Source organism: Balaenoptera musculus, chromosome 7 (assembly GCF_009873245.2).
Source record: "Balaenoptera musculus isolate JJ_BM4_2016_0621 chromosome 7, mBalMus1.pri.v3, whole genome shotgun sequence".
Lineage (NCBI taxonomy): Eukaryota > Metazoa > Chordata > Mammalia > Artiodactyla > Balaenopteridae > Balaenoptera > Balaenoptera musculus.
The window spans coordinates 724,205-739,938 of NC_045791.1; the positions used below are offsets into that span (position 1 = coordinate 724,205).

At 42.6% G+C, this 15,734-nt stretch overlaps 1 protein-coding gene across 4 annotated transcripts in view; it reads left to right on the plus strand.

Moving 5' to 3' along the window:
* The window catches only part of RALB (RAS like proto-oncogene B), a 67,672-nt gene extending 61,564 nt beyond the window's left edge, over positions 1-6,108 (plus strand). For all 4 annotated transcript variants that reach the window (XM_036858076.1, XM_036858078.1, XM_036858079.1 and 1 more), the window contains 2 exons: positions 1,429-1,606; positions 4,546-6,108. In XM_036858076.1, coding sequence (XP_036713971.1) covers positions 1,429-1,606; positions 4,546-4,665 — 298 coding nt within the window. In that variant the 3' untranslated portion in view covers positions 4,666-6,108. The remainder of the gene's footprint in view (positions 1-1,428; positions 1,607-4,545) is intronic.
* The last annotated feature ends 9,626 nt before the right edge of the window (positions 6,109-15,734 follow it).

A 15,734-nucleotide genomic window follows, 5' to 3' on the forward strand; every position in this document is an offset into this window, starting at 1 on the left:
TAAAGCAGGGGATAAATCAGGAGCTTGGGATTAACAGACACACAGTCTGCATACAAAGTAGAGAACCAACAAGGACCTGCTGTACAGCACAGCCAACTCTATTCGCTATCTTGTAATAACCGATAAGGGAGAAGAATCTGGAAAAGAAGGGATACACGTATATGTGTAACTGAGTCGCTGTGCTGCACACCTGAAACTAACATGACACTGTAAGTCCACTAGACCCCAACTGTAAAAAACTGATATCTGGTAGTGAAACCGACTGTATGGGAAAAAATTTAAACGTTTTTATTATTATGAAATGTCATCCCGTATTATGTAAAAGTGCAAATCCCCACCAAATACGTTTTTGAAGGGGTCTCTTTTGGGAATGTGTGGGAATACAGAAGTAGGCAGGTTCCCCCTGGTTCAAAATAATGGAAGCGGAATATTTAATTTCTTGAATACTCTGTTTTTCCAAAATGATTTTAGGTAGCTGATTATTTTTAGTAGAGGTAAACTTTAATGTGCTACAGGTAGCAGTTATTTTAGAGAAGATGTTTTGGAAGTACTTTTCCATAGGCCTTGTAGTATTTCATTTTTTCCCCCCCACTTTGTAGTAGAAAAATAATGCACGTTGAAGTAGGGCTCCTGCCTCACAGACGTGGGCGGGGGCGGGGTGCACAGATGCAGACAGAGTTGAAGCAGGAGTGGCAGAAAACCATACTTACCTTTACTGTGAGCGTCCCTCTAATGTTGCTTTGCTTTTCTGTAATATGCTACTTGACTGAGGAAAAAGAATCACCGGTTTTGCATTGATTTCACGGTCTGCTAACAGACCATATGAAAACCCCTGGGTTTCATGGCTTTTATTCTCACAAAGAAATCAGACTTTTTTTTCCCCAGGGGCATTATTAAGCGTTTTGTATATGAAGATACTTCTTTCATCTGGTTTCTACCATAGAGGGTCCCAGGTTTCTCCTTTGTTTTGTTTTCTGGCCGAAGCGTAAATTGGGGATGCTGTTGAAATGCAGAACCCTGGGCTCCTGCCCAAGTATCTGCTCCTGGGCCCAGAAACCTGCGTTGTTTTTTTTTTTTTTTAAGAACTTTTCTCCCGTTTTACTGTTCGTTATATTTATTGATTTTTTGGCCACACCGCGCGGCCTGCGGGATCGTAGTTCCCCCACCGGAGATGGAACCCGGACCCCCTGCATTGGGAGCGTGGAGGCCTAACCACTGGACCGCCAGGGAAGCCCCCAGACCCGCGTCGGTAGTGGGTGCCCGGGTCCCCGGGGCGCAGCAAGCTGGGAGCGGAGCCGGCAGGCGCTGGCTGGCCACGGGCGGGAGGGGCGCTCCCTGGGGACGGGCCTGGGCCAGCGGCCCGCCTGTGGGGGGGACCGGCGCCCGGCCTGGCCTGCTCAGCCGCCTTCTTCTTGACCTGTCGCCCAGGGAACAGATCCTCCGCGTTAAGGCGGAAGAAGATAAAGTCCCGCTGCTGGTTGCGGGGAACAAGTCTGACCTGCAGGAGCGGAGGCAGGTGCCGCTGGAGGAGGCCAGGGCCAAGGCCGAGGAGTGGGGCGTGCAGTACGTGGAGACCTCGGCCAAGACGCGGGCCAACGTGGACAAGGTGGGCCCCGCTCCCCACCTGCCGGTCCTGGGGAGCCGGGGGGGGCGCCTCCCGGGGGTCCGGGCGTCCGCACGAGCGGCTCGGGGAGGGTGCGGCCCCCCGGAGCCGGGTCAGGTGCGCGCCGTCGGGCGGGCGAGGCGCGGCCTCCGCAGACGCTGCCCTCGCGGCCTCCGCGGCCCGTGTCCTCCAGGGGCGGGGCCGGCGCCTCCGGGGGCCCTTGACTTTGCCCTCGCTGGCGGGTTGGGTAGATTTGTTCTCTTCACCTCCCTGCCCACCGGCAGGGCCAAGGGGTCCAGCCTTTATAACTTCGTCTGTGCGTCCAGGGATCCCTCCCCTCTTCCCCAGCCCCAGCGTAGTTTTTCGTTCAAATCTCTGAGGCGAAGGAAAGGATGACCTTGACAGTGATGCACACCGACGGTTTGAAAACCCACCTTCCAGTGATTGCGATTGTGAGGCCTTCTTTTAAAAAGCTGGAGTTCACAGCGGTGGCCCCAGAGCTAAAATCGACCACCTAAAAGCTGAGGTCCTCTCTCTGCCGTCACAGCCTGGGTTCCCGTAAGGCCAACGCGCGTCACTTTGCAGCCACGCCGTGGACTCGTCTGCTCCGTCTGTGCAGCACCTGAATCCCTCACATCCCTCCTCCTTTCTCCTTTGCTTCTCACCTGAGGAGGAAGGGATTTGAAACCAGGTGTCACTTCAGCTTGCAGGGTTGCTGGAAGGACGCTGGTGTCGGAAGGCGTCCGCTTTGGAAGCCTCTCCAACGACGTCAGTCTGTTAAGCTGCATCTGCCGTGCGAAGCAGGTTCCCACAGCAGCTCCTTTTTCTCTGATTGTTATCTCAGCTCTTAACGTTGATTCTTGTGCATTTCCAAATCTTTCCGTTCCTATCAAATTGTTTTCTAGCTGTAGAATTAGAAAACACACAGGAAGTCCAGTCACACACTTCATTTTTTAAAAATCAGGAAGACTTTCCGGGCTTGGAACTGTCGACCTGGGGGGCGGGAGCTGTCACACCGGCTTGTCACCTCCCCTTCCTGGCCGGGACCCGCCGGACCTGCCAAACGGGAACCAGCAGAAGCTGATGCCGGGCAGCGTTGTGTTCACTGTGAACAGTTCCAAGGAAAGGAGGTTGTCGATGAGACTGGCGATGAACAGCTTGGGCATCATTTGAAGCTGGACACACGCCCTTCCCCTCCCTCCGCCTGCCTTCTGCTGCTAGGACAAGGAAAAACCGGCGACATTCGTAGCTGTTCACGGCCCCTGTTATGGGGGAGGGAGCGCTTTCCTGAGAGGCTGGAGGAGAGGGGTGCTTAGGTCAGCCTGATGCAGTTGGGGGGGTCCTTTCCTGCACCCTGAGCTAGTGGTGAGGGCTCGTGGAGTCCCCCACTCAGAAAGCTCAGTCTCGCTTTCCTCTAGAAAGTAACAGGAGCCTGTTCTGCGCAAACGTCCGAAGGTCAGAGGCTACGCTCAATCTCACACTTTCCGTCTTCTCTGTGAGAAACCGCAAATCTTTCTTTGTAGGAGGCGTATTTCGGCTGCTGGCATGTAGTCGGTACCCGGGCATGGTTGCTGGTAGCAGAGGGCAAAACCCAGACCACTGTGACAACTGATAGCACGCTGGCATTCAAAGGACACGTCTCATCAGCTCTTGATGAGGCCCCTTGCAGCTGGCATCACGGGAGCGAGGCAGGGAGGGGCAGACGTGGGGAGGGTGGCACCCCCTCTGCCCCCCGCGTCGGGGGCCCCGTCGTTTGTTCAAGCTGCATCCCCTCCTCCTCCCCGCCCACCGCGTTCCCCAGTCTGCCGTCGGGGTCAGGCTGCGAAGCCGTCCTGCGTGATGGCACTCGTGCCTGTAGAGTCAGGGGAGGACTCACCAGCTCGGTGGAATGTGGCAGGGCCCCGAGGCACTCTCCTCCCTTCCCTGTCCCGGTGGCTGGAAGCCAGGACGCCTGCTGACTGTCGTCACTCTCGGTGTCTGTAAGTTTCACAAACTGTTGTCGGTCTGTCCTGTGATGTTTCATCCTTCATCACACTTATCCCCAGAACAGGTTTCATCAGCGTGAAATAAGCTGCTGAATCGTAGTAACGGTATGACGCTGCTGCCCTTAGCTTGACCCATTATATGATGTGAGCAGAGAGGTTTCCTTTGTGGAATTAGAATACGTTTCTAATGTTCTCATCTGCTCTAGACCTTTTGTTTTTTGGGTTTTTTAAAAAATTAATTTTTATTTTTGGCTGCGTTGGGTCTTCGTTGCGGTGCGTGGGCTTCTCATTGCGGTGGCTTCTCTTGTTGTGGAGCGTGGGCTCTAGGCATGTGGGCTTTGGTAGTTGTGGCATGCGGGCTTAGTTGCTCTGTGGCATGTGGGATCTTCCCAGACCAGGGCTTGAACCTGGGTCCCCTGCATTGGCAGGCGGACTCTTAACCACCACGCCACCAGGGAAGCCCTAGACCTTTTGTTTGTTTGTTTTTTTAAATATATTTTTCTTAATCATATTTGCTTATTTATTTATTTATTTATGGCTGTGTTGGGTCTTCGTTTCTGTGCGAGGGCTTTCTCTAGTTGCGGCAAGTGGGGGCCACTCTTCATTGCGGTGCGCGGGGTCTCTCACTATTGTGGCCTCTCTTGTTGCGGAGCACAGGCTCCAGACGCGCATGCTCAGGAGTTGTGGCTCACAGGCCCAGTTGCTCCGCGGCATGTGGGATCCTCCCAGACCAGGGCTCGAACCCGTGTCCCCTGCATTGGCAGGCAGACTCTCAACCACTGCGCCACCAGGGAAGCCTGACCTCTTGTTTTTGATGGCCCGTGGTTTTTAAGAATACATTTGGCTTTATATATACTTTAAACTGTAACTACATATCCTGCTTGGTCGAATTGCTTCATTAAATCATTAAATGGCTTTTTCTTCCTTGTTCTTTTCACCCCTTTCTCCCCACCCCAGGTGTTCTTTGACCTCATGAGAGAGATCAGAGCAAAGAAGATGTCAGAAAACAAAGACAAGAATGGCAAGAAAAGCAGCAAGAACAAGAAAAGTTTTAAAGAAAGATGTTGCTTACTGTGAAGGTCGAGGTGCTGGACCAAGTCGGTCGCCACTAAGAAGAGAGGGCAGGTTCCTCAAGCCAAGACTCCAGTCGACCTCTCGGCCTGTTCCCTGCTCTCCCCAACCTCATTCACACACGCTTCTATAAATGGGGAAAATATTTGTGAACCGGTGGCTGGCAGAAGAAATAAGCCCTTGACTGTGCAATGGGACGGCTCCTCTGTCGGGAGGTTTCAGAGTTTCCTCCTTCTTCTCCTTCCTAAAATAAGCCACGTATGTAGTGCTACAGGCAGGCATTAGCCAAGTGTTAATTAAGAAGGACTGTCCTAGCTTCTTATTTTTTCCCCAGTTTTGTAACATTAGCGTCTTTCGTTTTGAAATAAAAGTGTCTTGTTTTATTAGATCTTGGGAAGCGAGGGTGGGGTGAGGCTCCCCCCACCCTTGTCAGCTCAACAGTAGTTCTCAGAAACATCCACTAGGTTCTAATGACGCTGGAAAATTGGGAGATTGTTTTGGGTCTCTTGGCCATACCCTGTGGCTCTGAAGCAGAGCTAAAAAAACAAAGTTGAATGGGGCCAAACAGATCAACACCAAGCTCAGAAATCCTTCTCAATATGAAATATGAAGGTTGTGTTCTTCATAGTTAAATAGCAGCCAGTTACGGTCTGTGTTGGCTGCTTTTCTCCTGTGGCATCCTGATTTCTGTGTAGGAGCTTCGTTTTTAATAAGCGACATGAAGACTCAAGAGCAATATACTGTATAAATGATATACTTTTCTAATCAGAATTTTTAAAAGAAGTCCTTTGGCTAAATCCTCTCCTAATTGCCACTCATAGGGTCAGGCCCCTCCTTCTCCACCTGTAACCCACGCTCTGTCCTGACCCGCTCCTCCCTGCAGAGGTTGAGAGGACCTTTTCTTTTGTTTCTTTCAGTGTAGCCCAAGTTCTTCTGAAGAACGTGATGACTTAAGATTGTGTTCTAAAATCATGAAGCCAGAGCCTGTGCCAGACACCTGCTACCTCTCATAGAATTGCTCAGTAAATTCAGAAGAAGTGGAGAAGCCACTGCCCCTTTACCGCTGAGAATTGGCTGCTGTTTCTAATATAAATTTGTTTCTGAGACAGCCATCTAGTTAGTTAGAAAAAGATTTTTATGGATGAGATATTGTCTTTCTTGTATCAATATTCTGAATTCAGCAGTCAGAAAATTTTTCATGAGGAAAGGAGGACAGTGATAAAAACCTAGTACTCAGCATATTTTTTCCCCATTTTTCAGAAGTGATATTTCATGTATAGGTGCCAAAAGTGAATTGGGGTGGGGAGAACGGGAACCCTTGGAATTTATGGTTATTACAGAAATTGTAGAAATTATGATCTGACTGGAAAACAAACAATCTTGTATCACCTCCCAAAGAATCATGGGCTTTTTTTCAATTAAAAAACAGAAATTTACAGTTTTTCAGAATTTCAGCCTTCTTATTTTATCCTTTTGTCATACATGTGAAACGTATTAAAGAAATGGACAGGTATTCATTATCGTTCTTGTTAGATGTTCTGCAAACTTTTATTTCAATTAATTTTTTGAATTGGGCTGGGGAAATAAATTTATAAGTATAAACAGTAATTTTAACTTCATCTTTCCTTTGGAAGAGAGAGACAACTACTCTTCTTAAAATTTAAAAAGTTGAAGGTAATCACACTCTTGCATTTTCTGAAACAACCTTTTTCTTCTCCTCCTAGTTCGCCACCTGTTTGATATATCAGTTCTGGTCGAGAGTAGGTAGGTTTGGGATACATACAAATAAATTAAGGATGGTATGAATTGTTCCATGCTATGGAAATTATTCTTAGTATATGCCATTAGTGTATTTCTGAAATTATATTTAACTGGATAGCAATCAGAAATGGATCTTCCCGACAAAATGATTTATAGAGATGAGATTCTTTTCCGTAGAAAAATAAGGAAGCAATGTTCTTTATAAATTTGAAACATACTACCTTGCTAAATGACTAGATACTGTGTCCATAGCCTAGCATTATTTTTCCAAAGTCTTCCTTCTAGAAATATTTGAGCACCTACTTGGTGTCAGGCTCTATTCCAAGTGCTGGGATATTGTGTTGAACAAGATAGGCCAGAGCTCTATTCTCCTGGAGCTTATGCTTTAGTGAGGAAAGAGACAAATAATTGAAAATATCACAGCAAGTGCCTTGATGATCATAAAACTGGGTAATAGGATAGGAAATGTTTCTGGGCCATAGAGCTGATTTCAATTGGGTGGTCAACAGGCTTCTGAAAGGGAGTGACATTTAAGCTGAGACCTGAAGGAGCCACATGGCTGCAGTGTGATGAGTGGCAGAGCAGTAGAGAAAGACCTAACAAACAGGCTATAGAGTCAAAAAGTGATGCAGGGGAAAAATACCTGGACGTATAATTCCCTACAAGTGCCCTAGTTCATCAAATATCAGACACCACTGATGATAAGACATCCCCATAATTTACGTACCACTAAGGAAAAACCTGCCAAATTATGTGAATCCATCCTGACACCAATGACATGAATATGTGGGAAAAAAAATAGATTCTGTAGATTAGGTGAATTATGATATATAAATTTAAACAAAATGAAATTGGGGTATAAGATTCACCTATGTTGGTCTAAACACTATATTATAATAAAATAGTATAGAAGCTTAACAGTGGATAAGTATTAACAGTGGGAAAGTACCCCACGGTGTAGGCAGGGCTGAGGGCAGTGCCAACAACAGTGTACCTTGTGAGCCTGCACAACGGGTGACAGGTGGCACCACACAGCACACTCACAGGTGGACAGCTCCAGTGGAGGAGTCCTCATCCTCTCCCAGTGGGAGTGCCCCAATTCCTCCTACCTTGCACCACATCTCAGAAACGCAGCTCAGAAATGGGCTGGGGCTTCTATTCCAGCAGCTAGGAAGCAGACCCCACCCCTGACAGGGCTGCGACAGTCACAGAGCACATAGGAGGTCCTGGTTAACATCTGGTGCAGGCTCTGGTCACAACACCAGTCGCACCCCTATCAAGGTGGTAACAGCACACGCTGAGGAAAGAGGCAACAGGCACCCACACTAAAAGCAGCCCTGGCGCCGAGATGCTCCCACATAAAAATAGCCCTCCAAGACCACAGTAGATAATTGTTTCTCCTAAACTCATAGAGCAAGAGAAATATAAGTAAAATGAAGCAGCACAGGAACCACTCCCAGTTAAAAGATCAAGAGAACACCCCTGAAAAACAATGAAATGGAGTCTAATAGACACCAAGTTCAAAAAGGAGATAATGAAAATACTGAAGGAATTAATTAAGAAAGGCTATTGACAGAAATGCAGATTACTGTAAAAAACTAGAAGGAGTAGCCAAGAAAAATTAGAAACCTCATTTGCTGAGATGAAAGCTGAGCTCAAGGCAGTGAACAGAAGAATGAATAATGCAGAAGAACAAATAAGTGATCTGGAAGATAGAATAGTGGAAATAACCCAACCAGGACAGCAGACAGAAAGTCAAATGGAAAAAAAAAAAAAAAAAGAAAGCAATCTAAGAGACTTACTTATGGGATAATATAAAGTGTGCCAATCTACGCATAATAAGGATTCCAGAAGGAGAAGAAAGAGAAAAGGGGATTGAAAATGTATTTGAAGAAATTATGGCTGAAAACTTCCCAAACCTAAAGAAGGAAACATATCCAGATACAGGAAGCACAGAGGGTCCCAAAAAAGATGAACACTACAGACCTACACCAAGACATCATATAATTAAAATGGCAAAAGTTAAAGAGGATTCTGAAGGCAGCAAGAGAAAAAGAGTTAATTACCAGGGAACCCCCATAAGGCTATCAGCTGATTTCTCTACAGAAATGCTGCAGGCCAGGAGGGAGATGCAAAATATGTTCAAAGTCCTAAGGGAAAAATCTGCAACCTAGGAAACTCTACCCAGCAAGATTATTATTTAGAATAGAAGGAGAGAGAAAGAATTTCTCAGACAAGCAAAAACTAAAAGAATACAGCAATACTAAACCTACACTAAAGGAAATATTGGAAGGTCTTCTCTAAATATAAAAGAAGCAAGAAGCCATAGGAAAGAGGAAATCACAATTGGAAAGTAAATCACTTATATAAGCCAGTATACAGATTAAAAGGAAAAAAAAAAAATTCTTATGAAAGCAATGATAAGCACAATGAACAGCAAAAGGATAAACATGAAGATGTAAAGGAGGACATCAAAATCACAAAATGTGGAGGAGGAGAGTAAGAAAAACGTAGATTTTTTTTTTTTTTTTTAGAATGTGATTGAACCTATATGACTATAGATTGAACCTATATGACTATCATCTAAAGCAAGCAGATACAGGAAGTGGTTAACTTCCTTGAAAGTTGTAAACAACTTTTCAATTTTACTTGAAAAACAGGGTAACCACAAATCAAAAACATATAATAGATTCGCAAACACCAAAAAGAAGAGAACACAAGCATAATATAAAAGGAACACATCAAACCACAAAAGGAGAAAAAGAAAAAGGAACAAAAAAGAAACACAGAATCAACTGGAAAACAAGGCTGAAATGCCAATAAATAAATACATATTTATCAATAATTAGCTTAAATGTCAATGGGCTAAATGCTTCAATCAAGAGACAGAGAGTGGCACATTGGATAATAAAACAAGAGCCTACAATATGCTGTCTACAAGAGACCCACTTTAGGGTAAGGGACACACACAGACTGAAAGTGAGAAAGTGGAAAAAAGATACCTCCTGCAAACAGAAATGACAAGAAAGCGGGGATCACAATACTCATATCAGACAAAACAGACTTTAAAACAAAGGCCATAAAGAAAGATAAAGGACACTATATAATGCAAAAGGAGCAATACAAGAAGAGGATTTTACACTCGTCAACATATATGCACCTAACATAGGAGCACCCAAATACATAAATACTAACAGACATAAAGGGAGCAATTGACAGGAATACAATAGTAGTAGGAGACTAACACCACACTTACATCAATGGACAGATCTTCCAGACAGAGAATCGATAAGGCAACAGAGATCCTAAATGATACAATAGAACAGTCAGACTTAATTGATATTTTCAGGACATTACCTCCCCCCCCCCCAAACCAGAATATACATTATTTTCAAGTGCACATGGAACATTCTCTAGGACTGACCATATACTAGGGCACAAAACAAATCTTGATGAATTTAAGAATACAGAAATTATTTCAAGCATCTTTTCTGACCGCAATGGGATGAAACTACAGATCAACCTCAGAAAAAGAAAAGAGATAAAAACGATTACATGGAAACTAAACAACATGCTATTAAAAAAAAAAAAGGGTCAATGAGGAAATCAAAGGAAAATTTAAAATACCTCGAGACAAGTGACAATGAAAACACAACCATACAAAATCTATGGGATGCAGCAAAAGCATTTCTTAGAGGGAAGTTCATAGCGATACAACCCTTCTTCAAGAAACAAGAAAAATCTCAAACGACCTAACCTACCACCTAAAAGAATTAGAAAAAGAAGAACAAACAAAACCTAAAGTCAGCAGAAGGAAGGAAATAATCAAATCAGAGAGAAAATAAATAAAATAAAGATTTTAAAAACAATAGAAAAAAATCAATAAAACCAAGAGCTGGTTCTTTGAAAGGGTAAACAAAATTGACAAACCTATGGCCAGGCTCACCAAGAAGAAAAGACAGAGAACCCAAATAAAATAAGAAATGAAAAAGGAGTAACATCAATTGATACTGCAGAAATACAAAATACCATAAGAGAATAATATAAACAATTATATGCCAACACATTTGACAACTTAGAAGAAATGGAAAAGTTTCTAGAAATATACAGCCCACCTAAATTGAATCAAGAAGAAATAGATAATTTGAACAGACCAATCACTAGAAGTGAAATAGAATCTGTTAAAAAACAAACAAACAAACAAAAAACCCCAAAGAAACTCCCTACAAACAAAAGTCCAGGAACAGATGGCTTCACAGGTGAATTCTACCAAACATACAAAGAAGAATTTATACCGATCCTTCTCAAACTCTTCCAAAAGGTTGAAGAGGAAGGAACATTCCCAAAGACATTCTGTGAGGCCACCAGCACCCTAATACCAAAACCAGACAAAGATACCACCAAAAAAAATTACAGGCCAATATCTTTGATGAATATAGATGCAAAAATTCTCAACAGAATAGTAGTGAATTGAAACCAACAACACATAAAAAAGATCATACACCACAACCAAATTGGATTCATCCCAAGTTCACAAGGATGGTTCAACATATGCAAATCAATTAGTGTGCTATACTACAGCAACAAAGGACAAAAAGCACATGATCATCTCAATAGATGCAGAAAAAGCATTTGACAAAATTCAACATCGATTCATGATAGAAACTCTTACCAAAGTGGGTATAGGGGAAACATATCTCAACATCATAAAAGCTATTTATAACGAACCAACAGCCAATATAATACTGAAAAGCTGAAAGCCTTTCCACTAAAATTTGAAACAGGACAAGGATGCTCACTCTCACCACTTCAATTGAACATAGTAGTGGAAGTCCTTGCCACAGCAATCAGACAAGAAAAAGAAAGAAAATGTATCCAAGTTGGAAGGGAAGAGGTAAAATTGTCATTATATGCAGATGACGTGAAACTATTTATAGAAAACCCTAAAGACTCCACACAAAAGCTACTAGAACTGATAAATGAATTCAGCAAGGTAGCAGGATACAAGATTAACATACAGAAATTGGTTGCATTTCTTTAAACTGACAGTGAAATAATCAGAAAGGGAATTCAAAAAAAACAACAAAAAAAAAACCTTTTAAAATCACACCCCCCAAAAAAGATACTTAGGAATAAACCTGACCAAGGAGGTGAAAGACTTTTATGCTGAGAACTATAAAACATTAATAAAGAAAACTGAAGATGATTCAAAGAAATGGAAAGATATCCCTTGGTCTTGGATTGGAAGAATTAATCTTGTTAAAATGGTCAAAGCAGTCGACAGACTTAATGCAATTCCTATCAAATTACCCATGACATTTTTCACAGAACTAGAACAAATCCTTCTAAAATTTATATGGAAGTATAAAGGACCCAAAATTGCCACAGTAATCCTGAGGAAAAAGAACAAAGCAGGAGGCATAACCCTCCCAGACTTCAGACAATACTGCAAAGCTACAGTAATCAAAACTGCATGGTATTGGTACAAAAACAGACATATGGATCACTGGAACAGAATAGAGAGCCCAAAAATAACCCCCTACACCTATGGTCAATTCTTTGACAAAGGAGGAAGAATATACAATGAAAAAGAGACAGTCTCTTCAGCAAGTCGTGCTGGGAGAGCTGGACAGCCTCATGTAAATCAATGAAGTTAGATCACACCCTCACACCATACACAAAAATAAACTCAAAATGGCTTAAAGAATTAAACATAAGACATGACACCATAAAACTCCTAGAAGAGAGCAGAGGCAAAAATTCTCTCACATAAATTGTACCTGTTTTCTTAGGTCAGTCTCCCAAGGCAATAGAAACAAAAGCAAAAATAAACAAATGGGACTTACACTTACAAGCTTTAATACAGCAAGGGAAACCATAAACAAAATGGAAAGACAACCTACAGACTAGGAGAAAATATTTGCAAATGATGTGACCAACAGGGGCTTAATTTCCAAATATACAAACAGCTCATACTCAAAAAACCAAACATCCCAATCGAAAAATGGACAGATGACATAAATAGACATTTCTCCAAAGAAGACATACAGATGGCCAACAGGCACATGAAAAGATGCTCAACATGGCTAATTATTAGAGAAATGCAAATCAAAGGTACAATGAGGGATCACTTCACACTGGTCAGAATGGCCATCACTAAAAAATACACAAATAACAAATGCTGGAGAGGGTGTGAGAAAAGGGAAACTTCTTACACTGTTGGCGGGAATGTAAGTTGGTGCAGCCACTATGGAAAACAGTATGGAGTCTCCTCAAAAAACTCAAAATGGAGTTACCATATGATCCAGCAATCCCACTCCTGGACATATATCTGGACAAAACTCTAATTCAAAAAGATACATGCACCCTTATGTTCATAGAAGCATTATTTACAATAGCCAAGACATGGAAGCAACCTAAATGTTCAAGAACAAATGAATGGATAAAGAAGATGTGGTATATATATATATACAATGGAATACTACTCAACCATAAAAAAGAACGAAATAATGCCATTTGCAGCAACTTGGATGGACCTAGAGATTATCGTACTAAGTGAAGTAAGTCAGAGAAAGACAAATATCATATGGTATCACTTATATGTGGAATCTAAAATACGACACATATGAACTTACCTATGAAACAGAAACAGACTCACAGACATAGAGAACAGACTTGTGGTTGCCAAGGGGGAGTTGGGTGGGGGAGGGATGGATTGGGAGTTTGGGATTAGCAGATCCAAATTATTATATATAGGATGGATAAACAACAAGGTCCTACTGTATAACACAGGGAACTATATTCAATATCCTGTGATAAACTGTAATGGGAAAGAATATGAAAAAGAATGTATATATATGTATAACTGAGTCACTCTGCTGTATACCAGAAACTGATACAACATTGTAAATCAACTATACGTCAATTAAAAAAAAGAAAAAACAGTGGGAAAGTACTAACATATACAGTTAATGTTAGTAGTAGTAAACTTGACTTTGGTATTTTTTTAAATTCATTAAAATTATTTAATCAAAATTATAAGTGCATGTGCTGGAAATTCTAATGGTCTAGAAGGGCTTGTAATGGAAACTCTTTACTTTTGCTCTTTCCCACTCCAGCTCTGTTCCTTGAAAGTCACATTTAACCATTTCTATTCTCACATTAGTGGTTAGATAACTCCTGTATTTCTAGATACTATTATTGCCTGGTAGGAGGGGAGCACTCACAATATAAGCATACCCCATACCACACAGGTGGGCGACCCACACACTGGAGAATAATCATATTGCAGAAGTTCTCCCACAGGAGTGAGCGCTCTGAGCCCCACGCCAGGCTCCCCAGCCTAGAGGTCTGGCATCGGGAGGAGGAGCCCCCAGAATATTTGGCTCTGAAGGCCAGAGGGGGTTGTAAGCTGGTGGTGGATGTAGCGGGGACCTATGTGAACCCAGGCTGGAGGCAGATGTCTCGTGTCCTTGGCAGCAAAACCTGGCCCCACCCCATAGTCTGCAGGCTCCAGTGCTGGGACGCCTCAGGCCACACAACCAATGGGGCTGGAACGCACCCTCACCCATCAGCAGACAGGCTGCCTAAAGACTTCTAGTGCCCACAGCCACCTCTAGACATGCCCAACCCCACCTACCAGTAGGCAGGCACCAGCCCCTCCCAACAGGAAGCCTGCACAAGCCTCTTGAGCAGCCTCACCCACCAGGGGGCAGACACCAGAAGCAAGGAAACTATGATCCTGCAGCCTGCTGAACTGAGTCTGCAAACACAGGTAAGAACCTACCCTGGGACCAGCTGGTCCTTGGGTGACAAGAGGGAAGTGTACTGCTGGGATACATAGGACATCACCTACAGAGAGCCACTTCAAGGTTGAGAAATGTAACTAAGCTACTACATACATAAAAATATAAATAGAAATTTAAACAAAATGAGACAGCAAAGGAATATGTCTCAGGAAGGAACAAGATAAAACACCAGAAGAACAACTAAGTGAAGTGGAGATAGGCAGTCTACTAAGAAAGAGTTCAGAGTAATGATCATAAAGATGATCCAAGAACGTGGGAAAAGAATGGACACACAGACTGAGAAGTTACAAGAAGTTTTTAGCAAAGAGTTAGAAAATATAAAGAACAACCAACCAGAGTTGAATGATACAATAACTGAAATGAAAAATACATGAGAAGGAATCAATAGCAGAATAAATGAGGCAGAAGAATGAATCAGTGAGCTGGAAGGCAGAGCAGTGAAAATCACTGCCACAGAACAGAATAAAGAGAAAAGAATGAAAAGAAATGAGGACAGTTTAGGAGGCCACTGGGACAACATCAAACACACCAACATTCACATTATAGGGGTCTCAGAAGGAGAAGAGAGAGAGAAAGGGCCTGAGAAAATATTTGAAGAGGTAATAGCTGAAAACGTCTTGAACATAGGAAAGGAAACAATCATCAAAGTCCAGGAAGTGCAGAGCCCCATACAAGATTATCCCAAGGAGGAACATGCCAAGACACATAGTAATTGAACTGACAAAAACTAAAGATAAAGAGAAAATATTAAAAGCAACAAGAGAAAAGCAACAAATAACATACAAGGGAATCCTCATAAGGTTATCAGCTGATTTTTCAGCAGAAGCTCTGCAGGCCAGAGGGAGTGGCATGAAATATTTAAAGTGAAAGGGAAAAACCTACCACTAAAAATACTCTACGCAGCAAGGCTCTCATTCAGATTTGACAGAGAAATCAAAAGCTTTACATACAAGTGCTAAAAGAATTCAGCACCACCAAACCAGCTTTACAACAAATGCTGAAGGAAATTCTCTAGGCAGAAAAGAAAGGGCTACAACTAGAAACCAGAAAATTATGAAATGGGAAAGCTCACCAGTAAAGGCAAACATACAGTAAAGTTAGGAAATCATCCACACAGAAATATGATATCAAAACCAGTAATCATGAGAGGAGGAGAGTACAAATGCAGGCTATTTGAATGCATTTGAAATTAAGAGATCAGCAACTTAAAACAATCATGTACATATGTAAATGGTTACATCAAAACCTCATGGTATCCACAAAAAAAATCTATAATACATATATACACAGAAAAAGGAAAAAAGAATCAAAACACAAAACTAAAGACAGTCATCAAATCACAAGAGAACTAAGAGGAAAGGAAGAAAAAAGACCAACAAAACAGATCCAAAACAATTTATAAAATGTCAATAAGAACATGCATATTAATAATTACCTTAAATGTAAATGGATTTAATGCTCCAAGCAAAAGACACAGACTGGCTGAATGGATACAAAAACAATACC